The sequence below is a fragment of the Asparagus officinalis genome, chromosome 1 (assembly GCF_001876935.1).
Source record: "Asparagus officinalis chromosome 1, Aspof.V1, whole genome shotgun sequence".
NCBI classification, from domain to species: Eukaryota; Viridiplantae; Streptophyta; class Magnoliopsida; order Asparagales; family Asparagaceae; genus Asparagus; species Asparagus officinalis.
Window position 1 is genome coordinate 116,135,084 of NC_033794.1, and position 18,484 is coordinate 116,153,567.

General features: G+C 34.9%; 1 protein-coding gene across 1 annotated transcript in view; it reads right to left on the bottom strand.

Moving 5' to 3' along the window:
- The window catches only part of LOC109839980 (DNA-directed RNA polymerase III subunit 2), a 60,699-nt gene extending 58,439 nt beyond the window's left edge, over positions 1–2,260 (bottom strand). The window contains exons 1-3 of the mRNA XM_020408459.1: positions 2,025–2,260; positions 223–257; positions 40–121 (exon numbers count right to left, since the gene is read on the bottom strand). Of these exons, the coding sequence (XP_020264048.1) occupies positions 40–121; positions 223–242 (102 nt within the window). The 5' untranslated portion in view covers positions 243–257; positions 2,025–2,260. The remainder of the gene's footprint in view (positions 1–39; positions 122–222; positions 258–2,024) is intronic.

The following is an 18,484-nucleotide window of genomic DNA, read 5'->3' on the forward strand; positions in this document are numbered from 1 at the left end:
TCAGTTAACTCAATTATTAAAGTAAGAGGACAGGCTTGCCTTGAGAAAGGCAGGGAGGAGATCGAACTTATCGACAGCAGATTTCACTGGGACGGTTAGGGTTTTGTAATCAACAACCGGACTTCACATCAACCAACAAACCAGAGTATTATAGATCAAAAAAAATTAGACAGAAAAAATGATTAAATTCTATAAAAATATTAGAACAAGTAAAAGGCTTACTCTGATTCTTGAGCCACCATAGTTGAGCAGCTGTACTGTAACACAAATCTGCAGAGTTTTAGTACAAATCTAAATGAAAATCTACGTAATAAAAATGCGGGATTAGCAATTGAGAACGGTGAAAATAAGTGAGAAAATAACAAACACAGCAAATGCTATATAACAACAAGATTAAAATTTGAGTAAATCTAAGGAACATTAAAAGCTCTAGCAAGAGATTTCTTTGATTGAATTCAGTCAGTTAAAATTTTGCAAAGAACTTGGAATTAAAATCTTACCAAACACAAAACGACTAAATTCTTAAACTGATGAATGAACTCAATTGATGTTCGGTTCGAACGATGCTCAGGACGGAGGAAAGAGGGAAAACGGAGGAGGATAATGCTATGTTTGGGAGTTCACTGAGGGGAGGGAAGGAAAGATAAACAAGGGAAAGGGAAGGTAAGGAAAGGAAGGGGATCGTAATATGTTGTTTGGGAGTTGAGTAAGGTGAATGAAGGTGAAATTAATATAACTTGTTTGGGAGTGCTAATGGAGGGAAGGAGAGGAAAGAAAATATATGTAAATTTACACAAATGACCTTGGCATGGTATTAAAACATTTTACCAAATAACAAATGATAAAAAAAGAAAATAAAAGCTCATGAAAATTTATAAACACCAAAGGGACAGTGCTTTGTTCTTTTTAAACTTTTCATATAACATAAACTCATGAAAAAATTTATAAACACCAAAGGGACAGTGCTTTGTTCTTTTTAAACTTTTCATATAACATAAACTCATGAAATTTATAAACACCAAAGGGATTTAAACTTTTCATATAACATAAACTCATGAAATTTATAAACACCAAAGGGATAGTGCTTTGTTCTTATACTAATAGCAAAATTAGGATAGAAAATTAAGAATCCTTAATTATACACAAACTAATGATAATTTTAGAAGCTCTTATTACAATACACAAAATTAGCTTATCATGTAATTGTTTTTAACACCCCAAAAATTTCCACCAACGAATGGTTTATTGATTGTCCCATCAACTAATCGTTGTAAATTCCTTTCCAACATCATACCCACTAATCCAATCGAACAACTAAATAATATTCTCATAAAACATTCACCAACTTAATGCCAACTCTCCATCACAAATAGAATCCTATGACAATGCACTACACAATTGAGAATTAAGACAAAACATAACTATATACTTTCAACTCCAAGTTCTGAATTAAATGGGTCAATGCAAAAGAATGGAATATAAAAAGCAATACAAACTTGTCTCTTACTAACAGATGCGACTCTGGGAAAAGAAATAGTGAACAATGTCGAGCAAGGATGGAGAAAAATAACTTATTTGAAATAGCCTTGCTAGAATAAACCTAAGTCGCTCGATTAATTGACCTGCAGATGTCCTCACATCGTATATGCATTTAGAAGGAGCCCATGATGTCTCAGGTGACGAAGTCTTAAATGAATTCCTCATATATTATGTGATAAGCCCCAAGACAACAATCTTGTAAGTTGACAAAGAATAGTGTTTATATCAGGAAAACGTGTCTAATAGATAAAAACGAACAAGTTTAAGGAACTTAAAAAGAAATGAGCCGATGTGCATGCCCATGCATTCCTGTGTGGCTGTGTGCACACCCAATTCTTCATATTTGAAGGTATTGTGATAAGGGTAATTTTAAAATATCATAAATAAAAAATGATGAGGCATTGAGGATAAACAATGATGCTGCTAGTGGAATTAATGATGATGCTACTGAAAATACATAAATAAAAAAACAGAAAAAACAAAACCTGCGCGTCCGGCGACGTCGACGATCTCCCAGCAGGGAGAGAGACCACGCGGAGACTCTCCCTAAGCTCAGAGAAATTGGGCGGTGGAGGAGGCGTGGGAGGAGGAATTGGGGTCGGGATTGAGGCGGAGGAGGAGGATTTGGGGTCGGGGTTCGAGAGAAAAGAAGAGCTCAGAGAGGAATTGGGGTCGGGATTTAGGGTTTTTGTTTTGGGAATACGTGCGGGCGGGCAAACGGGTTAATAAACACAGCTTATTTAGCGTCCATTTAGTATAATTTAAAATGAACTCGTCTAATTACACCTATCTAACTAAACTTGTATGCAAAACGTGCGTTGCACGTGATGCATGTTAGGAACTCTAAGGGGGGAAACCTCTAAAGGTCAACTAATGCTGCATACATCAATATTAATATTTTTATGAAGCACGCACTTATACTTCAGATAGAGTAGAGATTAACTCTACAATAATAGTACAAGCATCATGCTTATACAAGAGTCTATTATCAGCATCGCCTTCACCACAATCTTCACAGAAAACAAACATAAATGGGCAAATTCACTAAAAATACAACAACTACAAAAAAAAGAGAAACAAATCAAACAACAAAAATCTCGCAATGAACTAACATTTACCTAAAAAACAATTATGCAACTACACACAAATTAAGCAACTACACACAAATATGGTTTAGATTTATTCAATATTAGCTACATCCATAATGAACTAACATTACATCCCTAAGATGAGAGTGGGCTTCTCATTCAAGCTACACAACCTATACAAAGAAAGAAAAAACAAAAACATGCTAGTTCAAAGATCAACCTTGAAAACAATATTGCTAGAGGATACATTTGCACAGAGGAAAAATTGCTTGTTAAATACGGAATAATCCTTAAACTGCAATATTATAAGAAGATGAGCTAAAACGAAAATGATAATTTTCACTTTGATATCCTAAAGTTTATATCTTTCTACTTCAATAGGCTGAAGGATTTCTTAACACTTTGATACCACAAACTTTGAATCCAATTTTACTTCGATACCCAAAGTATTCATGTAACATTTTAATATCCAAAGTTCCAATCATATTTCACTCTGATACCCTATCCAAGTTGTGTTAGATCTTTTGTTTAATTTGTATGGTGCCTTTAGCATCTGATACATTTAGATTCAGTTTGCCCAGTTGCTAAAACAGCAGTAGAAAATTAACAAAAAAAATCTAATAGATCTAGATGTAGGTATCAAAGTTAAATGAGATAGAAACCTTGGGATATCATAGTGCTAAAAAATACTTTGGGGTTATGAAACTAAAATACGATTAAAACAGTGGGATATCAAAATATTGAAAAAAGTACTTTGGGGGTTTCAAAGTTAAAAATTGGTAAACTTTGAGATGTCAAAGTGAAATAGTAGGTACTCACTTATTATTTTAAAGATTTTCTCTGAGAGAACAACCATGTTAATCAACATATGGGTGTGTTAATGAATCGACAAATTAAACAAATTTAAAAGTTTATAATTATAAATTGATGCGAGGGAAAAAATCTATCAACAAGAGCTAATTTCTCCTAATTACTTGTATATGTCACAAATTTATACTCACATGACCATATCAACAAATTGTAGTTAATCAACTACATGTTATTCTCTTAACTTGATAATTAATACGGAAAAAATTAAAAATAAAAATAAAAAAATCTTTAAAAGAATTCACCACTGCAACTAAGTTCATACCAAAACCTATTTGCAAGATGTAAGAATTAATATTTCTCCAAACATTCAAATCTCGATGATATCACCTATAATGGGTGATTAAGTGACCAAATATAGTTCCATGTACTTCTACTGATGATTGACTATGCTACTTTTGAAGATGATACTGTGAACACGAGACCGTTATCCATGCTCTTCTAGCAATAATTCAGTATGTAATTATATCTGATGATAGACATACATTGTGTTGTTGTGTCATGTGCAATTATATCTGTTGTCAAGCTCCAAATGGAGCCACCAAGACTGCCATCACCTTCAAAATTACCTCTAATTTCTTAGCAATAAGAAAGTATCAATACTCATCAATACGCTACGAAGTTGGCGCTTCATGGTGTTTAAGAAGTTCACAAAGGCCATTCTTATGGTTTTCTTGGAGTAGAGGAAGATGACTTAATTAAAAAAATTAGTATCTTATTGACTCTATACTTAATTAAGAATTATTAATATCTTATTGTTAGATTCGTAAAGCGATCTTAAAATTAGCCAATTCCCACGCATGGGAGATAATTTCTCCTGACCTCAACATAATTTTCATCTCGACCAAAGAGGGAGAGTATTAGACGAAGAATGATTGAGTTAACACTTAAATGACTACCTATTAATTAAACTCAATATCATCCATCTCAATGTTTACTTTCTAACAATCACTATCTAAGATTTCTTTATTCAATTTCAAAATGAATATACCTCTAAGATATTTACTTGTATCTGAGTGATTTTATTCCATTTATGCTTCTGTATGAATTTCTACATATGCATATTCTTCAAGGTTATGTAATCTTTGTCAATTATAGAACAATATTATCCATATCTTTCCAACTAATATTAATAGTTTTCATAAATAGACATTGCGCGTGCAATAGTAGCTATGCGCCGATTTCAAGGTTAAAAAGTAAAGAATGATCAAAATAGAAAGCAACTCAAAATTTTTAGGAATCAAACATGTAGCCTTGTGAATCAAAGATGGCAAACATGTAGTCTTGTGAATCAAAGATGGTCATACTCATATTTAGGGAGGAATAAATTATGAAATGTATTTTCAGATGATGGCCCGTAATATTCCATAAATTCAATACATGCTCCAGAGATGCATATTTTTTGCGCAAACCATCGCTCAAAGCTTCATGTCTAATATCTATAAATGCTTAGAGGTCAATAATATAGCCAGAACAAAGTGCTCAACAATTAAAAGTACAAAAAGTTCTCCAATCTAGTATCAGTTATGGGGATTTAACTCACCTCATGTCAACCTTTCCACATTTGCTAAAAAGCTACCTGAAGTCCTAATTGGCGAGCATCATATTCAAGGTTGTCACAGAAAATAAACCTAATCTGTACTCTGCCACAATATGAGACACCCAAGTAGGATGTCAATAGTGAGGCAAATACTATCAGTAGACATAAATATCTTCAATAAACACTCAGAGCGGAACCAATAATTAACAAAAGAAATAGAGTACACGCAACAAACGCAATGGCATAGACATTAGGAAAATGCATGTTTGATCTTTAATACGTCCAATTCAAAGCTCTTTCTAACTAAACAGAGAGTAACCTTTAAAATTATTCAGCAAGGCATTGGATGAAGTTGATGCCACATTGTATTAAAACTCACTATAATGTGACAATGATGAAGTCAACACCACTGTGCATGTCTTTAAGTTTCAATACATGTGAAACTTCAACCCAAAAAAAGTGATAGGAAATTTACAGAACATGAAAGCATTAGAAATGTAATGATTTATTTAAATTAAGCAATATGCTACCAATCAAATATAAAACATTTCTTGAGAAAGGTCAGACCTGAAATTCTATAACTTTGGGGAAATTCTATAACCTTTGGGAAAACACGTCCACTAATGTATGTTTGTGTAGAAGATAAAACAAGGCCTGAATGTTTCATTGCACTTTGCGAAATTACATTGAATCAAAAGATACAAATATGAAGATTTTAACTGAATTAATTTAAGTACTCACATCAAAATCTTCCCCCAAAATGGAGGTGAAATCATATTAGATCATAGCATTATATTCTAAAAGATCAAATGGCAGTACCTCAGATATCTTGAGCAACTCGCATAATTGATTGCACATTTCCTCTGTTATCTGCAATGGTTTTAGAATAAATATGCCTATTTGATCTGAATCAATAAAAAATTATAGAGAAAATTAAATAAATTAGACTAAAACCCTTTTTAACAAAAACATTCATAATTCTTGACAAGTTACTCTGATCTTGAAACTCGCCTTTGCGCTTACCATTCTTCCCTCTTATTTTTCTCTATCTTTTTCTTATATTTTACTTTTCCCTGAAAATGACACAATATAAAAAGAAAAATCCCATCAACAAACACAAAATCTCAGAGAGAGTTAGAGATTAGAAATCTAAATTCATGCGATTAAAAATTCACACCCATGCATGCGTTCTATCTCTCTCTAAAGAGAGTTAAAGAATGTAAAATGTTTTAGGTTGGCTCGTCGGATCCAGGAAAGAATAGAATATATGAATTAAATAAATGATAACATTTTCAAATATGCATATAGTAGAGAATTACAAATGAGTCCATAATCAGAAATTACAATATTATTTTAGCAAAATTTACACATGTATCCAAAAAAGCAATACTTTGCCCAATTTAGAAACATTTTATAGGTCACTTTAGATTCTCATATTGCAAATATTTCCTCTATCCAAATTAAACTCATAGTATCAAGCAAGAGAGTAAATTCAAATTATCCATATTGTTCATATCTATATTTCTTCAATACTACTGCTATCAAGGAAAGAATCAGCACTGGAAGTGTTCAATAGCCTCCCTCTCCTTGCTGTTTGATGAGCTAATTACTTTCACCTTCATTCCAATCCTATCCAATTTCACTACAAAATGTCAAAGGCTACCACGCCCAACCATGTATGAACCATGCGATTAATTATAATGAAATAGGTATGGAGTTTCAAATGCATTTGATCACAAAAACACATGTATGAATTATGTGATTAATTATAGTTACATAGAATTTATTTCCATCTTAAGTGGCATGTGTATTTTAAGTTATATTATACATATGTTTTACAGTGTTATGGAAAAGACTAACAAACTGAGAATAATTTGCCCCAGTGAGTCCATCAGCCTACAAGACTACTCATCGGTCAGGTGGGAGTTATTTGAAGAACAAAAGATAGAAAAGGATAAAGTTAAATTAAAAATTACCCCTAAATGTGGGGATATTTACTCTTATCATATTTGAATGACCATTATATTTAAAAAATTTAAATAAAAAACAATCAAAAGTTTTGTCACCCATATCATCTTTTGTAAGTAGTGTGTGTGTGTGTGCGCGCGCGTGTGTGAATAAGGTTTTCTTTCACTTGTTAGATCCTCACTACTAAATTCCTTAACATTGTAATATAAGCTCTAGAAAAATATCTATACATGAGCATATTTAGTAGATAACACTAATCTTGGTTTTGCATAAAAAGAATTTATACTTGTTAAATATAAAAAATATGAGGTCCAATTTGAAATAGACATTGTATGTGTAATTAAAACATTCAAACTTGCATATTTATATTTCTTATATTCTATATTAGTTTTCCCCTCTAATAAAAATTTTAGTTTGACCTCCAAAAGTAACCACTATGTTTGTAAAATTCAAAATTTTGAATTTAATTAGTATCACAATCAATAGTATAAATAAAATTGACATAATCAAGCAATGATAAGAGACCAACCATATTAGACACTCAGTGCAATTCAAGTTCAAGCACATTCAAAGCTAATTACAATATCTAAGCTAAGTTCCTCATATCACATAGCGTTATTATGAGGCTGAGAGGTCATACCTTCTTTGGATCAAGTAGGTAATCATGCATACTGTTATGCTTCAAGAAAATAGTCATGCTCTTGTTTGCAGTAGAATACGAATAACCAGTTGTAGTACCAAATTGCCACCTAAAAAGACTACTGAACTTGGGTCATAATAGGATTTACAAAGAGTAAATAAATTTAGAAAATTTAACCTCAAGTCTAAAATCCACAATGATATTAGAAGGTTATGTTTTTTAAGATAATAAATGCACAAATGTGATCTAGGATCTAAACTAACAAAAACGTGAAAGATATTCAGCTCTGAGAAAGATCCTGCAAAAAAAACTAAGATCCAAGACACATCCATCACATGGAAAATGTAAAGTCAAAATTTGCCCAAGAATAACATAAATTTAATAAATCTAATAAAAATGCAGAAAGAAAACAAATTCGATCGAAGTGGATGAAAATGTCTCTCACACCTTGCTTTAGGCCGACTTCTTTTTCGACGGTGTGATATTGAGCGCACTTCGTCTTGCTACATAAATTTATCACAAGAAATAGATCAAAACAAGTTCTAGTCATCACTCTTTGAAGAGATCTAATTAGCTAAAACTATAGAAATCAAACAAAACTAACCAATATGTACAAAAAGATCAGATGACAAAGAAATATAACAGAGATCAAATTATGAAATGGATTTCATACCAGTACTCTGTCCTTGTATAATCCCCTTCGACAAATGACATGCTTGAGATTGAATTTGAAAGATGCTAACGCTAGTTAGATATTGAGAAGGAGGAGAACAAAGCATTGACCAAGAGGAAGGAAGACAGAGGAGAATGTGGAGTTGAGAGAGAAATTTAGATGAGAGCGGAGATGGTGAAATGAGGGAGATATGAAAGATATAGTCAATAGAAATCAATAAAAGTTTAAGCGTTGTTGCATAATAATAAGGATAACGAACGGGAAACGAAAAGCCTTGGAGTTTCATTAAAAGCTCATGGCTATCGTGGATAATGTGAATGACTACATTAGCTGAAGGAATTTTTTGCATTATGCGTGGAGTTCAATTGGCCATGTCACTTGATGGAGATTTAAATTCAAGCCAAAGGGGTTGGTGAGTTTTCGTATTCAGCACATTAATTAATGAGTTATGGAAGGTTAAGAGTCTAAGACACTAATTAAAGCTTACTATTGTGATGAGGAGAAAATTAGAATTAAGTAATTTGTAAAGGGCAAAATGGGTATGAAAAAGTTTTAACATGAGTATTCTCTTTTATAAGTAGTATAGATGGGTGAGTTTTGGACGGGCCAAGTAATGGGCGGGCTAGGTGGGTAAATGGGTATGGGTAAAAATTGACTTCCCTAGCGGAGAGGGGGCGACGTCGACGAGGCCGAAGGAGTTGAAAGGCGCTGGAGGGGGAGTGGGGTGGGGACCACGCGGGAAAGGCGCTCGATGGTGGGGTGGACCGTGCGGGGAGAGAGGCCAAGCAGGGAGGGAGACCGCCGAGAGGGAGAGAGAGAGTGCGCGCAGGAGGGAGAGATCGCGGAGAGAGAGTCGGCTGCAAAAAATGGGAGAAACGTATGTATGGGATAGTAAGGGTTTTTGATTGAAGAAATATTCACTATAGACCCAATCCCACATCTAATCCCTAAAACCGATCCATTTTAAATTTATTTATGAGAATCGACTCACTTTGAATTAATTACAGTACTAATTAGTCGGGGTTGTCAACCCTGACTAATTAGTAGCCTAATTACGGTCAGGGAGTAGGGAAGGTTTGCGGCTATTAATTAGTCGGGGTTGGAAACCCCTACTAATTAGTACCGTAATTAACTCAAAGTGGGTTGATTCTCATAAATAACTTTAAAGTTGGTCGGTTTTAGGGATTAAATCTGGGATTTGGTCTACAGTGAAAATTTCTTCTTTTTTTTATTAGATCATGGCCATTAGATTTATTTTGATGGAGGGCAAAATGGTCATTAAAATTTGCCCAAACTTCTAAAATTGGATTTCTCTTCACCTCTCTCTGCCCTCCATTCAAACAGGCTATAAAAGACATCCATTAGGGTTTAGGGTCTAGACTCGGTGGATATTTCTAACCCCTGAACTTTGGAGGGCGTTACACGCGAACTCCCTGAACTTTAATGATCTTACTTAACCCCCTAAACTTTGGTTTGTCTTGCAAACACCCCAAACTTTAAACTTTTCTCACGAGAGGACAAGTAATTAAAATATTTTTGAGAGAAAAATATCAAAATTTATCAATTGTCATATACATGCAACATACCCCTCTCCCCTAAATTTTAGATTGTTGTCACAAGAAAATTAAATTTATTTGAAAATTACAAGTAAGAGGGGAAGTTTAGGAGGATTTTGTGAAACAACCCAAAGTTTAGGGGTTTATGCAAGATAGATAAAGTTCAGTTATATTATGGTAGAAACCCCCTAAAGCTTAGGAAGAATCTAAAGCTTAGGAAGAATGACTTTTCATTGCTTACTTTCACTTTCGACAAAGTTTATCCATTCCCCTAACATTAACACTCTTTTTGATACTTTGATACACCTAAATTATAAATTTGGTTTCGCTTTGATACTCCTATTCAGAGTTTATTACATTCTTCGATTAATTTGTATCACGTGATTACGGCACCATAATATTTAGGTCAATTATGTTTCTCTAGCGGAAACAATTTCCCCTACTCCATTTTTGTAAGAGTGTTTTTCCTATAAACCACTTTGAAATAGGGTAATTATGCGGAAACCATCTTTCAAGTTCAGTTAAAGTAGGTTTTGCAATCAACCATCTTCCAGTCAAATTTTTAGTAAAAAACCAAATTAAGCTTAGAAAATTCAAGTTCAAGGTGCGCGAGTTATATCTTAACAAGACCTAAACTCTAAAAAAATGAATCGTGTGCTTTGAATGGGAGTTTCTTATGGTAACTTTGGGTTGTTAATGAAAATTTTAATTTGGAGGTGGTTGATTGCAATAAAAATCAACTTTAAATTTGACTTTTATAGAATAAATTGAAATTTAAAGATGATTTCCATATAATTATCCTATTTTTTAAGCTGGTTTCAAGGAAAGAGAAAAAACCTTTCTATTGTAGAATTGCACAAAGTATATCCAGGACTCACCGTTCACAATAAAATGGAAAAAAAAAAGAATATATTCGTAATTCAGGATCCCAATCAAAATAGCTCTAATAGGGTCAATCCTTAGAAGATTCTTATTCTTTAAATTTTATTTTTTCTTTCAAATTCTTGTTCCTCTTTCAGGTTACTGCTAGTGGGTAGGGGGATGAACAGCTGATGGGTTAGAGGTGTAAACATGGACACAATATTTTGAGGTCATTTTTAAAGCATAAGTATACTTAATTAGGTTGGGTCTAACTTTACTTTAGGTGGCTAAAGATATAAAAAAAGAAAGAATCATTCCACATGAATATCATATTAGGGCTGTTTGGTTTGCTGCATATCAAATGTCGTAGCAACAAATGTTGCATTTATTGTAGGAAATTAACTTCGAAGTCCTTGTTCGAATGTCTACAATTACATTGTATTAAATGTATTTTCAATGCAAATTTAGTATTTGGCTAAAAAACAATTTACAAAAGCTACATAATTTTGTCATGTAAGGAAACTTAGGGTAGAGTGGGTTATCTATTTGGATTTCAAAGATTTTTTATGAGATGGGATTATATTTAATTTTAATTTTCCTTTTTCACCTAGCTGTCCAAAAAGCCCGTCGGCGGCCGTGCCCAAACAATGCCAGCGAGTTCGGCTCGTTACAGAGCGGTCTTCGGCCCTAGCGGGCCTACAAGCTGGCTCAACAAATTCGGCGCAGGCGGCCGAATCTGAGCTCGGCCCGCCAATAATCACCGAAGTCACGTTGCGCGTAACAAAGTCACCTAGCACGGCCTTTGTCAACTAGCTCGATCCCATCGCAAAGTCACCTTTAGTGTGTTATTGCCAAATGTCACCTAGTTGACCGTATGCGGCGATTCACCTAATGAATTGTTCAACACCACCTAGTTACGTTATGCCGGTCGGTCACCTTTGATTCGTTTTGCAAATTTCACCTATTTACCTTACTTACGGCGCGGTCACCGGCACGCCGACCGGCTCGGCCGATCATACGGGTCAGATTTGATTTTTGACCATTTTGTCCTCAAAAACAGTCAAAAAACGAACATATGGAGAGGGTTTTTTGGTCATTTGCCTAGAAGACTGCCTCTATAAATAGAGGGGGGTTTCACTTCTTCTCCTCACACCAAAACTCATCTACTTCTCTCTAATACTCTCTTATACTCTCTTATACTCTCTAATAGTCTCGTATACTTTCTAATCCTTCCATCAAATAGCTTCCGAATCTGGTTATGAAGAGCAAAACCTATCTCCTACGATCTTGAAATGAGTCCTCCTACAACAGCTACTCCTATCGATCCTACCAGTGTTAATCCCGAATCTGGTTGCGACAATTCTACACCAAGAGCTCCTAAAAGACCGAGATCCGATGTGTGGAATTTTTTCGAGAAGATAGACGTCACCAATGATGAACACGGTAAGAACCTCATCCAGAAGGCTAAATGTGCGTTGTGCGGCAAGACTTTCCAAGCTCATCATAAGAGCGGCACCAACCACCTCAAACGTCATATAGAAAAACACAACACAGGCCAGAATTCTCAAGGTGATATCTGACAATCTATGATTTTTCAATCCTCCTCTTCTGGTAGTCTCGGTAGTTGGTATTATGATGTTGTCCGAGCCAGGAAATGCATTATCAGGTTTATCATTCTTAAAAATCTTCCTTTTAAATTAGTAGAAGATGATGAATTTGAAGATATGTTTATTATCATTCTTAAAAATCTTCCTTTTAAATTAGTAGAAGATGATGAATTTGAAGATATGTTTAGAGATAGTTTTTATCCTGCATTTATTCCTTTTAAATTAGTAGAAGATGATGAATTTGAAGATATGTTTAGAGATAGTTTTTATCCTGCATTTACAAAATTTTCTCGTCAAACTCATCAACGTGATATTTTAAAATATTATCACGAGGAACAAGAAAAAATAATTTCTTATTTTAAAATTTTAAACTGTAGATTTTCTTTAACTTCTAATATTTGGACATCTAGAGTACAAACTGGTTATTTATGTATCACAGCGCACTGGATTGATGAAACTTAGAAAATATTTAAAAGAGTTATTTTTTTTATTGCAATTGAAGAGTCACATACTAGTATTAATATTGAAAATTTAATAATTGAAGAACTTATGAAACTAAAATTTGATCAAAGAATATTTTCTCTTTCGCTAGATAATACAAGTAATAACAATGTAGTTGTTGATTTTATCAAAACAACTCTGTTATTATTATATCATGGTGATCTTTTTCATATTAGATGTATCTGTTAAATTTTAAATTTAATTGTTTAAAGTGCAGTTACTAAAATTAAACTCGTGATAGAAAATGTTAGAATAGTTGCTTATATGCATAATGCTTCTGAATAAAGACTTAAAAGATGGAAACAATTTTGTAAAAGAAAAAATTATGAGCCCAGACTAATTCCAAAAGATGTTGACCATAGGTGTAATTCCACATATGTAATGTTAAGTGTGGCAATAGAATATAAAGAAATTATAAATAATTTTATAAATTATTATGTTTCTAGTTCTAGCTCTCGTAGTACTTATGGAATAACTGAAGATGAATGGACAATTATATATAATTTAAATGAGATGTTACAAGTTTTTTTTATGATGCTGCAATATTATTATGTGGCTGTTATTATCCAACTATTACTTTAGCTGCTTTACAAAGTTTAAATATTCAAAATATTTTTGCCAAATATTGTATGAATGATACTTTTCGAGCTATAATTTTTCAAATAGAGAGAAAATTTAATAAATATTTTATACATATTCCTCATATTTTTGGTTTGGGGGTTCTTATTGAACCATGTTTGAAGGATATTGACCTTCGAAGTTTGTTACAATCATTGTATGATGGACAAATTATAGACTTAGATGATGGATCCACCCTTACTGTTACTTCTCATTATTTAGCTATTAGAAATTATTTCCAAATATTATATGATGAGTATGTAGCTAGACATGGTGTAGCTACACAACAGTCTATAGCTTCGGCGTCTTAGAGCTCAAGCCAAGGTAAAAATATAAGTTTTGATAGGTATGCAATTATAGCTGAGCTAACAGATGGATCTGGACTTGGATCATTATTAGAGGTTTCTGAAATAGATGAATATTTATTTGCTTCTTTAGTTAAATGTCAAGGAAATTCTTTAGATATTTTGCAATGGTAGAGAGTATATGGATCAGTTTTATATCATTTACTTTCCACCATGGTTCATGACTTACTAACAGTGCAGGTTTCAATGGTAGCTTTAGAATCCGCCTTCAGCACAACAGGACGTTTGATCGACGACCACAAGTGGTGATGTGCTTAGATCTATATACTGTATAAGTGGTGATGTGCTTACAAGATTGATGGAGGTACGAGAAGCGAACGCAAGGCATCGATCGGATGGCTGGAATTGAAGATAAATTTGAAGAGTTGGGACTAGCAGATAGATATAAAGATTAAATAATATTTATCAAATTGTAGTTTTTATTTCTTAGCTTTAAATTTGTAATGAATTATTTTAGAAATGGTTACAAATGATAATGATATAGGTGAGTAGGTGTCAACCTAGTTGGGATGTACTCGTCTATTGTGATGCGACGAATTTTGAAATAAATTTATACTTGTAAATAATTTATTAATTATTAATAAAGAAGTTATTTTTATCATCTTTTATTTTTATAATTTTTTGTATTTGTAATTTATGTTATTTCAAGTTATTAATAATATTATTGTTTTTTATTAGTGTTTGTATGTAGGAAAAATTGCAAAGAAGAGAATAAAGAAAATTTGACTTTGATTCCTTTGATCTCGGTTACAATTTGATTACAAAAGAGAGGAAAACGAATTTGATTCTTCCTCTTTGTTTAAAACTGGGTTCTTCACGGTGGCGATGGAGTGCCTCCCTCGAGTGCTCGCGTCGAGTTTGCTCTCCGTTGACGATCCGCACGTCTTGATTCACTGGAACGACGTCTTCTCCTCACGATTTGACGTTGTGGAGAACTTGCGTGGCAAGTTTAAAACTCTTAACGAGTTGATAACTCTGATCGAGTTTGAACTCTTGAAAAAGAGTTGATTTGAACCGAAAATTTGGTTAATAGCCAAGGATCAAAGCTCTCTGTTGACGAACGTTGAAGATGATCTTCCTTGAAGGATGATGCCGATCTCCTCCGAAGTTCGCCCAATGATCTCCCCTGTTGCTGCCAATTCTTAGCTCCGAAAAAATGCCAGCCCTTCAATGGTCGATTCAAGCCAAGAAAAATCGAACCCTGAACTCAGTTGAGTTTACCCATATTTATAGGGAATTAAGGGGTGTAACCGCCCCCTTAATTCTCTCCATAATGGGGTGTAACCGCCCCCAAATCGTGGGAAACGGTTTTAGAACCGTTCAGCTCATGTTGAATGAGTCAAACAATGCCCACATTGGCGTTCAGGATCCTAACTCCACATTTTAAACTGGAGACGCGGAGTTGGGTATCCGCAGGGCATAGAAAAACGCGAGGGTCGACCTTGGCGTTTTTGATGTTGTGACGCGGGGTTCGACCCTGGCGTTTTGATGTTGTAACGCGGGTTCGACCTTGGCGTTTTTGATGTTGTGACGCGGGGTTCGACCCTGGCGTTTTGATGTTGTAACGCGGGTTCGACCCTGGCGTTTTGATGTGAACCAGGGAGGCCTCCGCGTCTTGCTTGCAGAGATTATCACCAAGTAATCTCTTTTTGTCATAGCGTTGCAAAGATCCATTATCTTATAATCTTTCGTCTTGGCTCCCTTGAGAATATGAGAGTCGTCAGATTGTAACTCCTGATGTTGATTGTGAAGGCTGTTGAAGTAGAGCTCTCATCGGTTGTCGTGAAGGTCGTCAGATTGTAACCTGTCACGATCTACGTGAAAGTCTTCAAATTGTAGTCTTCTGGAAGTCGTCAGAATTGTAACTTCCATCATCAGTGTTTGATGGGGGATAAGCTATCTATTGTGATTTTTAGACAGCCTAAGTTTTTCTGTAATTTTTTATGGATATTTCAAAATTTAAAGAGATTTTTTAAAAAAATAAAAATAAAAAAAGGGTCGGCAGGAGCCGACCATGCTCAGGCCGCGGCCCCCCGGACCGGCCCGGGGCAACTGAGCCAGGGTCCGGGCTCCGATTTTGCCCGGCCCAGGCCCGGTTTTCCGGGCCGCGCCGGGCCAGATGGACATGCCTCCTCTATCCTCAGCCATTCGAGGCGTTAGATTAAGTGTTTGAACATGATTACAACGGTTAAGTTGTAATCGAGTTTGGTTGTGCCGTTCAGTATAACAACTCATCCTAGTGTTTTGAAAGCGATGCTCATCGCATGGTAAGCCTACTGGGGTGTGGTAATATCGTTGATTAATAGTGACTCATCGTTTGGTATGTCACTATTTGGAAATAAGGAGGAAGATAGGGGCTCATCGCTTGGTAGGCCACTATCAGCGAATAATGTCATTTGTAGGGATGATGGTGCAAAAGCAATCAAGTCGTTCAGTAACATAGAAGTATAACGATGGTGATTGGAGTAGCGGCACATCATATGGTAGGCCACTATTAATGGACAACGTTATTTGCAGGAATGATGGGGTGGAAATAATCAAGTCGTTCAGCGACTCGGGAGTATAACGATTGTGATTGGAACAGAGGTTGGAATAGAGGCACATCACATGGTAGGCCACTATTAACGACTGTTCTAGGGAGATAGAACATTCGGAAAAGATCAGATTGATAATCATCGCATGGTAGATTACTATTATGCATATCATATGGTAGACCACTATTATTGGATAACATTATTTACAGGAATGATGGGGTGGAAATAATCAAATCGTTCAGTGACTCAGGAGTATAACGATTGTGATTGGAACAGAGGTTGGAATAGAGGCACATCACATGGTAGGCCACTATTAATGACCGTTCTAGGGAGATAGAACATTCGAAAAAAATCAGATTGATAATCATCGCATGGTAGAACACTACTTGGCGAGGGAAATCAAGTCGTTCAGTGACATGTACCTTTCAAAATGGATTAACTAATCTAAAGAAAAACAAAAAAGGAGTTCCATTGAAATGTATTTTTATTGACCAATCAGAACTATCCCCCAGGACCTATAATTGTCTCAAAAGGTCCAATATACATACATTATTGGACCTTTTGAGTAACAATCAAGAAGATCTTATGGAGTATAACGTCTGTGATTGGAATAGAGGCTCATCACATGGTAGGCCACTATTTGGTAGCAACGTCATTAGTAGGAATGACGATGTGGAAATAATCAAGTCGTTCAGTGATATGAAAGTATAATAACTATGATTGGAATAGAGGCACATCGCATGGTAGGTCACTATTTGGTAACAACGTCATCGGTAGGAATGATGATGTGGAAATAATTAAGTCGTTTAGTAACTGTGGCGCCCCTGTTTTCACACTTGGCTGCAGTCCAAGGTGAACCCAGAGATGTCAAACCTGCCATGCACCTCCACTGTGCAACAACATGTTTCACCAATCACAGTAATATCCTCTAGTGGATTCAAGTAGATGTGAAGGTACAAAACAGGCAAATAAGGAAAATAAAAATAAAATAGACATGATGTAGAAAGAAATATCTCATAATGATATCATGTCTCGACTAGAATAAACTGAAATACAACTGATATATATCTGGAGTCTGAAATAATATGACATGTCTCAACATGGACCAACTAGAAATCGTACTAAGGCAACATGCCTTAATAATATGAGTACAAACTCAAATGACTGAATGGAAACATAAGACTACTGTGGAGTCCATACTAGTGAAAATACGCGACGACGACTATGCAAGAACTCCGTCACCCTGCGACTCTCTGATGCTCTGAGCCGCCTGAAAGTTAAAATAAAATAAAAAGAAAAAAAAACAACAATAAGAGCGTCAGAGCACTAGCAAGATTACCTCCATCCGCCCCCGGGGAGGGCTACTAGATGTAGTGGAGGCTTTATCTATAAAGGATAGTCTACCTAGATCATTTTTTTCGTATCTAAAGATATTAATACTTAGAAATCTACAACACGAGACGTAGTACGTCGAGCGAAATAATCCAAACAAGGAAACCCTCATGTATATACCATATGCCTCAAGTAGTAAATTACTAAATATTGATCCTGAACTAAGCAACAGAAATATAACTAAAATAAAATAATAAAGTGCAACATCATAGGCGACATCAGTATAGGTACGTGTCTCGTGTACTCGAACTCATAAGTAACTCGGTAAAAAGGGCAACTCGACAATGAATCGCATCACAACAAGTGTCCACCAAGGACTCAAAATAACAAGCTAACAATATTATCATTCTTTATAGTCTCTCAATAATTCATGTACTTATATGAATTGGCAACAAAATAGTATCATCGCATCACGTGCGGATCGACGAATGGTATCATCGCATCATTGTGCGGATCGACAAATAAGTATCATCGCATCATCGTGCGGTTTGACAAATGGTATCATCGCATCATCGTGCGGATCGACAAATAAGTATCATTGCATCTCAAAACGGCGTAAAACAACCCAACCAAACGAAAGGAGAAACAGTTGTGTGTATATTCATGTGTGCATATATATATATATTCACTGTTCACGGTGAAAATCTCCTCTGTATATTCATATGTGTATATATGTTCCTATATATATTTGTTTACTCCTTCAACTCATAAATTCTTAAACTGTTCACTGTTCGT